The sequence below is a fragment of the Heterodontus francisci genome, unplaced genomic scaffold (genome assembly GCF_036365525.1).
Source record: "Heterodontus francisci isolate sHetFra1 unplaced genomic scaffold, sHetFra1.hap1 HAP1_SCAFFOLD_683, whole genome shotgun sequence".
NCBI lineage: Eukaryota > Metazoa > Chordata > Chondrichthyes > Heterodontiformes > Heterodontidae > Heterodontus > Heterodontus francisci.
In genome coordinates this window covers 493,731-503,918 of record NW_027140515.1, presented here as the reverse complement: position 1 = coordinate 503,918, position 10,188 = coordinate 493,731, and the positions used below count along the sequence as shown (strand labels likewise).

Genomic DNA, 10,188 nt, shown 5'->3' with positions numbered 1-10,188 from the left:
GGGTGTGTGAGTGTCTGAGTGTGTGAGGGTGTGGGAGTGTGGTTGTGTAAGAGGGTGTGTGAGTGTCTGAGTGTGTGTGAGGGTGTGTGAGTGTGGTTGTGTAAGAGGGTGTGTGAGTGTCTGAGTGTGTGAGGGTGTGTGAGTGTGGTTGTGTAAAAGGGTGTGTGAGTGTCTGAGTGTGTGAGGGTGTGTGAGTGTGGTTGTGTAAGAGGGTGTGTGAGTGTCTGAGGGTGTGTGAGTGTGGTTGTGTAAGAGGGTGTGTGAGTGTCTGAGTGTGTGTGAGGGAGTGTGAGTGTGGTTGTGTAAGAGGGTGTGTGAGTGTCTGAGTGTGTGTGAGGGTGTGTGAGTGTGGTTGTGTAAGTGGGTGTGTGTGGAATAGCACACAATAACATGCACACTCACTCAAAAACACTCATCCACCCAACACCCACAGGCACATGCAGATACACACAGCCCCACACTCACTCCCACAGGTATGCCTACACACATATACACCTCACTTGCACATCCAAGCACACTCACATCCACATACACAATCACACAGCCACACTCACGCACACCCACACTCAGTCTCACACACATACACACGCACCCATACACATGTGCACAGTTATCTCAAACAGTCTCTCACACAACTCTGCACTCCAGCAGGGACTGATGAGCACCTCACAATCGATGGGGTAAGTAAACAACAAACTGGTGATAAACATGTTAAAAACAGACTCCAGTTACCTGAATTTAAAATAGTCGGCAATTCTGCAGCTCCTGTCAATAGAAAGTGGATTAGAGTCGGATAATGAAGTGACAAAAAAACCAGAGTAAGGATAATATCAAAACCCGGAGTGAGAATAAACCCAACACCCAGAGTGAGAATAAACCCAACACCCGGAGTGAGAATAAACCCAAGACCCAGAGTGAGAATAAACCCAACACCCGGAGTGAGAATAAACCCAAGACCCAGAGTGAGAATAAACCCAAGACCCAGAGTGAGAATAAACCCAAGACCCAGAGTGAGAATAAACCCAACACCCGGAGTGAGAATAAACCCAAGACCCAGAGTGAGAATAAACCCAAGACCCAGAGTGAGAATAAACCCAACACCCAGAGTGAGAATAAACCCAAGACCCAGAGTGAGAATAAACCCAAGACCCAGAGTGAGAATAAACCCAACACCCGGAGTGAGAATAAACCCAACACCCGGAGTGAGAATAAACCCAAGACCCAGAGTGAGAATAAACCCAAGACCCAGAGTGAGAAAAAACCCAAGACCCAGAGTGAGAATAGACCCAACACCCGGAGTGAGAATAAACCCAAGACCCGGAGTGAGAATAAACCCAAGACCCAGAGTGAGAATAAACCCAACACCCAGAGTGAGAATAAACCCAACACCCAGAGTGAGAATAAACCCAAGACCCAGAGTGAGAATGAACCCAACACCCAGAGTGAGAATAAACCCAAGACCCAGAGTGAGAATAAACCCAAGACCCAGAGTGAGAATAAACCCAACACCCAGAGTGAGAATAAACCCAAGACCCAGAGTGAGAATAAACCCAAGACCCAGAGTGAGAATAAACCCAAGACCCAGAGTGAGAATGAACCCAACACCCAGAGTGAGAATAAACCCAACACCCAGAGTGAGAATAAACCCAAGACCCAGAGTGAGAAAAAACCCAAGACCCAGAGTGAGAATAGACCCAACACCTGGAGTGAGAATAAACCCAAGACCCGGAGTGAGAATAAACCCAAGACCCAGAGTGAGAATAAACCCAACACCCAGAGTGAGAATAAACCCAACACCCAGAGTGAGAATAAACCCAAGACCCAGAGTGAGAATGAACCCAACACCCAGAGTGAGAATAAACCCAAGACCCAGAGTGAGAATAAACCCAACACCCAGAGTGAGAATAGACCCAACACCCGGAGTGAGAATAAACCCAACACCCGGAGTGAGAATAAACCTAAGACCCAGAGTGAGAATAAACCCAACACCCGGAGTGAGAATAAACCTAAGACCCAGAGTGAGAATAAACCCAACACCCGGAGTCAGAATAAACCCAAGACCCAGAGTGAGAATAAACCCAAGACCCAGAGTGAGAATAAACCCAACACCCGGAGTCAGAATAAACCCAAGACCCAGAGTGAGAAAAAACCCAAGACCCAGAGTGAGAATAGACCCAACACCCGGAGTGAGAATAAACCCAACACCCGGAGTGAGAAAAAACCCAAGACCCAGAGTGAGAATAGACCCAACACCCGGAGTGAGAATAAACCCAACACCCAGAGTGAGAATAAACCCAAGACCCAGAGTGAGAAAAAACCCAAGACCCAGAGTGAGAATAGACCCAACACCCGGAGTGAGAATAAACCCAAGACCCAGAGTGAGAATAAACCCAAGACCCAGAGTGAGAATAAACCCAACACCTGGAGTGAGAATAAACCCAAGACCCAGAGTGAGAATAAACCCAAGACCCAGAGTGAGAATAAACCCAACACCCAGAGTGAGAATAAACCCAACACCCAGAGTGAGAATAAACCCAAGACCCAGAGTGAGAATGAACCCAACACCCAGAGTGAGAATAAACCCAACACCCAGAGTGAGAATACACCCAACACCCAGAGTGAGAATAAACCCAACAACCAGAGTGAGAATAAACCCAAGACCCAGAGTGAGAATAAACCCAACACCCAGAGTGAGAATAAACCCAAGACCCAGAGTGAGAATAAACCCAACACCCAGAGTGAGAATAAACCCAACACCCAGAGTGAGAATAAACCCAAGACCCAGAGTGAGAATAAACCCAAGACCCAGAGTGAGAATAAACCCAACACCCGGAGTCAGAATAAACCCAAGACCCAGAGTGAGAATAAACCCAAGACCCAGAGTGAGAATAAACCCAACACCCGGAGTCAGAATAAACCCAAGACCCAGAGTGAGAAAAAACCCAAGACCCAGAGTGAGAATAGACCCAACACCCAGAGTGAGAATAAACCCAAGACCCAGAGTGAGAATAAACCCAAGACCCAGAGTGAGAATAAACCCAACACCCAGAGTGAGAATAAACCCAAGACCCAGAGTGAGAATAAACCCAACACCCGGAGTGAGAATAAACCCAAGACCCAGAGTGAGAATAAACCCAAGACCCAGAGTGAGAATAAACCCAACACCCGGAGTGAGAATAAACCCAAGACCCAGAGTCAGAATAAGCCCAACACTGAAAACAGTGGAGGTACTAGAGGAGTATAGAAAGTGCAGTGGTGTACTTAATAAAGTAATTGAGAAAGCAAAGTGGGGACATGAAAAAACACTGGCGGGCAAGATAACGGAAAATCCCAAGGTGTTTCATAAGTATATAAAGGGCAAGAGGATAACCAGGGAAAGAGTAGGGCCCATTAGGGACCAAAGTGGCAATCTGTGTGTGGAGCCGGAGGACATAGGTGAGGTTTGAAATGATTACTTTTCATCGCTCTTCACGATGGAGAAGGACGATGTCAGTGTCGAGATCAGGGAGGGGGATTGTGATATACTTGAACATATTAGCATTGAAAGGGAGGAGCTATTAGCTGTATTAGTGGGCTTAAAAGTGGGTAAATCCCCAGAGGCAAATGAGATGTATCCCAGGCTGTTATGTGAAGCCAGGGAGGAGATAGCATGTGCTCTGACACTAATGTTTAAATCCTCTCTGGCCACAGGAGAGGTACCAGAGGACTGGAGGACAGTGAATGTGGTACCATTATTCAAGAAGGATAGCAGGGATAAACTAGGTAATTACAGGCCGGTGAGTCTAACATCAGTGGTTGGGAATCTACTGGAAAAAAACTCTGAGGGACAGGATTAATCTCCACTTGGAGAGGCAGGGATTAATCAGGGATAGTCAGCATGGCTTTGTCAGGGGGAGATCGTGTTTAACTTGATTGAATTTTTCGAGGAGGTGACTAGATGTGTCGATGAGGGTAAAGCAGTTGATGTCGTCTACATGGACTTCAGTAAGGTTTTTGATGAGGTCCCGCATGGGAGATTGGTTAAGAAGGTAAGAGCCCATGGGATCCAGGGCAATTTGGCAAATTGGATCCAAAATTGTCTTCGTCGCAGGAGGCAGAGGGTGATGGTCGAGGGTTGTTTCTGCGAGTGGAAGTCTGTGACTAGTGGTGTACCTCAGGGATCGGTGCTGGGACCCTTGCTGTTTGTAATGTACATTAATGATTTAGACGTGAATATAGGAGGTATGATCAGTAAGTTCGCAGATGACACGAGAATTGGCGGTGTCGTAAACAGTGAGGAGGAAAGCCTTAGATTACAGGACGATATAGATGGGCTGGTAAGATGGGCGGAGCAGTGGTAAATGGAATTTAATCCTGAGAAGTGTGAGGTGATGCACTTTGGGAGGACTAACAAGGCAAGGGAATATACAATGGATGGTAGGACCCTCGGAAGTACAGAGGGTCAGAGGGACCTTGGTGTACTTGTCCATAGATCACTGAAGGCAGCAGCACAGGTAGATAAGGTGGTTAGGAAGGCATATGGGATACTTGCCTTTATTAGCCGAGGCATAGAATATAAGAGCAGGGAGGTTATAATGGAGCTGTATAAAATGCTAGTTAGGCCACAGCTGGAGTACTGTGTACAGTTCTGGTCACCACACTATAGGAAGGATGTGATTGCACTGGAGAGGGTGCAGAAGAAATTTACCAGGATGTTGCCTGGGCTGGAGCATTTCAGCGATGAAGAGAGACTGGATAGGCTAGGGTTGTTTTCCTTAGAGCAGAGAAGGCTGAGGGCAGACCTGATTGAGGTATACAAAATTATGAGGAGCATTGATAGGTTAGATAGGAAGAAACTTTTTCCCTTAGCGGAGGAGTCAATAACCAGGGGACATAGATTTAAGGTAAGGGGCAGGAGGTTTAGAGGGGATTTAAGGAAAGATTTTTTCACCCAGTGGGTGGTTGGAATCTGGAACTCACTGCCTGAAGAGGTGGTAGAGGCAGGAACCCTCACAACATTTAAGAAGTATTTAGATGAGCACTTGAAACACCATAGCATACAAGGCTACGGGCCAAGTGCTGGAAAATGGGATTAGAATAGATAGGTGCTTGATGGCCGGCATAGACACGATGGGCTGAAGGGCCTGTTTCTAAGCTGTGCAACTCTATGACTCTATGACCCAGAGTGAGAATAACCCCAATCAGTATGTCTGTTACTAATTACTGTTTATTTTTCTGCAAATTGATACCCACACCCAGTTGTAATGTGGGCTCATGTGTTTCATGACAAACCTACAGGAAAACACTGATTAAACCGTCACTTGAAGTGGGCTCACTCTCTGTCTGATACATGATGATCTTCGCTTCTTGCTCCTGGCCCCGAGGAATGGGATACACGTTCACCGCAAACAAATACTGTGAACCTGGAGGTACACAGAATATCATCGCAAATACCTAAAGCAAGATATAATGCAACAGAATAAGGAAACCCGATGTGTAAGGCACTGGGAGCCAGTTAATATCAGAGACCTCGAGAAACACTAAGTCAGTTCAGCTCCCTCTACAGTGTCCCCCATCAAAATTCCCAGGCAGAATCCACTCCCAACCAGGAGACACACGACCCGGTTATAACTGAGAATGCTGCCCCATCTGCTGGGCCTGTGGGTGCTGGCGGAGCGGGAGATGGCCTCCTCTCTCCGCCTCCGGTCTCGGCTCCGGCTGGATTTCCGGAGCCGGGAACTTCCATCTCCCCTGGAACCCTCATTGGCCTGGGGACGGAGGTGGAGGGGGGTCCTGAACCGCTGGCACCCACAGGCTCCAGTTCCACCTTAGAACCCAGAGCGGACTCCTCCGCCATCGATCCTGGGGGTGGGATCGTGACGGAGGCAGGACCAGCTGGCGCGGCCGGGACGTCTGCCCCACAGTGTGTGGTGGGTGTGTCGGCTGCTGGCGGTGACAACCCGGAGGAGGATGGGGATTCGGTGTGGGGCATGGAGGATGACCTTGATTCCATCTGGCTCTGCGGCAGGCGTACAAAGAGAAGAAGGGCGCGCTGAGGGACCTGCAGCTCGTAGGGTCTTGAGGCGCATACGCGAGGTCACGGATCCAGATCCTGGAACATTTGGACCGCGCCTCACCCTTCTACTCACTGGAAAAATGGCGGGGGCTCCGTAAGCAACTCGTTGAGCTGCTGGCCGATGACGGATCCTCCATCACGGATCCGGAGGGAATGGGCCTCTGGTCCGTACTTATTACAGTGCGTTGTTCTCTCGGATCCGTCCAGCGAGGACGCGCGCAGAGTTTTGTGGGAAGACCTGTCGAAGGTCAGCCCGGAGGGCACGAATTGTTGGAGGCTCCGCTCATGTTGGCAGAGCTGACTGACGCCCTCCACCAGCTCTCAAGGGGCAAATCCCCAGGGCTGCATGGGCTGACTGTGGAGTTCCTCAGGGCGTTCTGGGACATCCTGGGGGACGATTACGCGCGGGTCCTGGACGAAAGCCTGGCGACCGGGGAGATGCCCCTCTCGTGGCGCAGGGCGGTCATCGTCCTGCTGCCGAAGAGGGGCGATCTCCGCCTGCTTAAAAACTGGCGTCCGGTCTCCCTCCTCAGCACGGATTATAAGATCTTTGCCCGGGCTATGTCTACCCGCCTGGGCTCCGTGCTGGCCCACATGATCCACCCCGACCAGTCCTACACGGTCCCGGGCCGGTCCATCCAGGACAACATCCACCTGGTCCGGGACCTGATCCATCTTTCCCAGAGGACTGGTCAGTCGGTCGCCTTTCTCTCCCTCGATCAGGAGAAGGCGTTCGACAGGGTGGATCACGATTACCTTTTCGGGACTCTGCGCGCTTTCGGACTCTGGCCGCATTTCATAGCCCGGGTCTGACTTTATATGCCGCCGCAGAGTGTCTGGTCAAAGTTAACGGGTCCTTGACGGCGCCCCTTCGCTTTGGGAGAGGAGTGCGTCAGGGATGCCCCATGTCCGGCCAATTGTATACCAACTGCGTGGAGCCCTTCCTGTGCCTGCTTCGCAGGAGGTTGACGGGATTGGCTCTGTGCGAGCCGGCCATGCGGGTCGTCCTCTCGGCTTATGCCGACGACGTGCTCCTCGCGGTCACAGATCCCGTTGACTAGTGCAGTATGCGCGACTGCCAGCAGACCTTTTCTTGCCTCGTCCTCCGCAAGGATCAATTGGGAGAAATGTTCCGGACTCCTGGTGGGTCAGTGGCGGGTGGACTCCCTGCCGGAGGAGATGACACCTTTTGCGTGGAGCTCCATGCACCTCCTCTATCTGGGAGTCCACCTTAGCCCCGCTGAGGAAGCCTGGCCGGCAAACTGGCAGGAGTTGGAGGCGAAAGTCACCGCTCGGCTGGGGCGCTGGACAGGAAACCCGGCGGAACCATTAGCCACGCCTCTCTGAGGGAGTTGCCTGTCTTTTACCGGGATCTTTTCCGAGTCTGGAACATGGTCGCCTCCAGTCAGGGCGCTTCCCCGCCGGCGGAGGAGAGCACCTCGGCTGTCCAGGCGGCCGACTCCGGGGACGGATCGGCGGATGGAGGAGTAGCCGAAGCCCCCAGGACGCCCCTCACTGCAGGTGGCGAGGGGGCTCAGGAGAGCGGAGTGCTCCCGGCCGAGCTGACCTCCACTCGGCCAGAACTGCTCATCGGACCCAGGCCCCGAAACCCTCCTCGGGAGACAGTCCCGCACAACCCGAGCCGCCTCTCGGAAATGCCCTCCGTGCCATTCCAATCGGCGCGGAGGGGTTTCCTGTACAGGCTGCTCCTGCACACTCTCCACTTCCTCGCCCTCGTCAGCCGGCCGGACACGCCCTGGCGCTCCGCATTGCCATCTGGCGGCGAGGGGAAACCCCGATGGAGGTCTCTCGACGCGGGAGTCTTCCCCCTTTACATCGGGGACCTGGGGTGGAGGGTGTTGCACAGGGCAGTCCCGTGCAATAGGCTTTTAAGTAGGTTCACGGACTCCCAGGCCGCCTGTACTTTCTGCGGCCTGGACGAGTCCGTGTTCCATGTAAATACGGAGTGTGCGAGGTTGCAGCCCCTATTTGAGTATTTGAAGGGGCTGCTCCTCAAGTTCTGGCTGCACTTCAGTCCCACGTTCCTGATCTTTGGGCACCCGGTGCGGAGGGGCTTGGGCCGGGAGGAGGATCTCCTCGTCGGTCTGCTCCTGGGCCTGGCCAAGGTGGCAATTCACAGGTCCGGGCTGCGGGCCGTCGGGTGGAGGGGGTCCGTCCTCCCAGATTGCCTGCCCCTCTTCCGCGGTTACGTTCGCGCCCGGGTGTCCCTGGAGAAGGAGCATGCGGTGTCCGCCGGTACGCTTGAGGCCTTCCGTGACCGGTGGGCACCGCAGGGACTGGGGTGCATCGTCGACACCGAGAATGGCATTTTAATTTGAGTTTCGTTTTATTCATCGGTTTTTAATAATAAAAAAAACGGGGTTAGATACAGAGTAAAGCTCCCTCTACACTGTCACTATCAAACACTCCCTTGACAGTTATGCATTAATTTCTTAACACTGGTCAGTTGGCACATTTACACAATGACGAAGAGTTAATCAGAGGCAAATATCTGCGTCTCCCTGGTTACTGGTCATGTTGTCCCCCTTCGTCCCAAACTGAGAAATAACAGAAGTTCTGCTCACCACCTCGGAACTGATGGTTGCTTCCTGTTTGACTGCCAGCTGTCTGCACTCAGAGTAGGTGTCGGAACTGTCAATGCTTCTAACTCTCACCTGGTATCCTCGCAGGAATACGATTCCTGAAATCAAACAGACCGGCACTTAACCCAGGTCAAAGGTTACTGTTTTATCTGGAGCCACGATGGGTGGTGCAGTGAGCAGGAGGGAAAAGCAACGCAGTGGTTAGGTTCCTAAACTAGTAACCCTGAGGCTGGGATTAATGAGCCGGACGTGAGTTCGAATCCCAACACCAGGAGCTGGAGAATTTAAATTCAATTGATTCAATAGATGTGCAATAAATTATTCTCGGCAATGGGGGGGCGGGGGGGTTTGTGAAACTGCCGTCTTGCTCTGCAAACCCACCTGGTTCCCCCCATCTGCTGTCTTTACCCGGTCTGGCCTGCATATGTCAACTCCAGACTGGCAGCTCTCTGAAATGGCCAGACGAGACACTCAGTTTTTTTGAGGAAGGCGGTGGCTTTCTCCAGAGCAATTAGAGAGGGGCCTTAAAGGCGGGAATTCCCAGCGATGCCCACGTCCTGCAAATGAATTTGGAACAGCAAGGCAGAGGAGCGGAGAGCAAACTTGGCCAGTACTGAGGGAGTGCCGCACTGTCAGAGAGTCAGTACTGAGGGAGTGCCGCACTGTCGGAGGGTCAATACTCAGGGAGTGCCGCACTGTCGGAGGGTCAGTACTGAGGGAGTGCCGCACTGTCGGAGGGTCAGTACTGAGGGAGTGCCGCACTGTCGGAGGGTCAGTACTGAGGGAGTGCCGCAATGTCGGAGGGTCAGTACTGAGGGAGCGCCGCACTGTCGGAGGGTCAGTACTGAGGGAGTACCGCACTGTCAGAGAGTCAGTACTGAGGGAGTGATGCACTGTCAGAGGGTCAGTACTGAGGGAACACTGCACTGTCAGACAGTCAGTACTGAGGGAGCACCGCACTGTCGGAGGGTCAGTACTGAGGGAGTACCGCACTGTCGGAGGGTCAGTACCGAGGGAGTGCCGCACTGTTGGAGGGTCAGTACTGAGTGAGCGCCGCACTGTCGGAGGGTCAGTACTGAGGGGGTGCCGCACTGTCAGAGGGTCAGTACTGAGGGAGCACTGCACTGTCATACAGTCAGTACTGAGGGAGCACCGCACTGTCTGAGTGTCAGTACGGAGGGAGCACCGCACTGTCGGAGGGTTGGTACTGAGGGAGCACTGCACTGTCAGAGAGTCAGTACTGAGGGAGCGCCACACTGTTGGAGATTCAGTACTGAAGGAGCGTCACACTGTCAGAGGGTCAGTACTGAGGGAGTTCCGCACTGTCGGAGGGTCAGTGCTGAGGGAGTTCCGCACTGTCGGAGGGTCAGTACCGAGGGAGTGCCGCACTGTCGGAGGGTCAGTACTGAGGGAGTGCCGGACTGTCGGAGGGTCAGTAATGAGGGAGTACCGCACTGTCAGAGAGTCAGTACTGAGGGAGTGCCGGACTGTCGGAGGGTCAGTACTGAGGGAGTACCGCACTGTCAGAGA

The 10,188-nt window shown here is 52.5% G+C and overlaps 1 protein-coding gene across 1 annotated transcript; it reads left to right on the top strand.

Moving 5' to 3' along the window:
• The first annotated feature begins 675 nt into the window (after window positions 1–675).
• On the top strand, window positions 676–3,836 carry LOC137360036 (S-antigen protein-like). Its single transcript, XM_068025623.1, has 3 exons — window positions 676–680; window positions 1,180–2,426; window positions 3,691–3,836. Exons 1-3 carry the CDS (start codon window positions 676–678, stop codon window positions 3,834–3,836), a joined length of 1,398 nt encoding a protein of 465 aa, XP_067881724.1.
• Window positions 3,837–10,188: the final 6,352 nt, after the last annotated feature.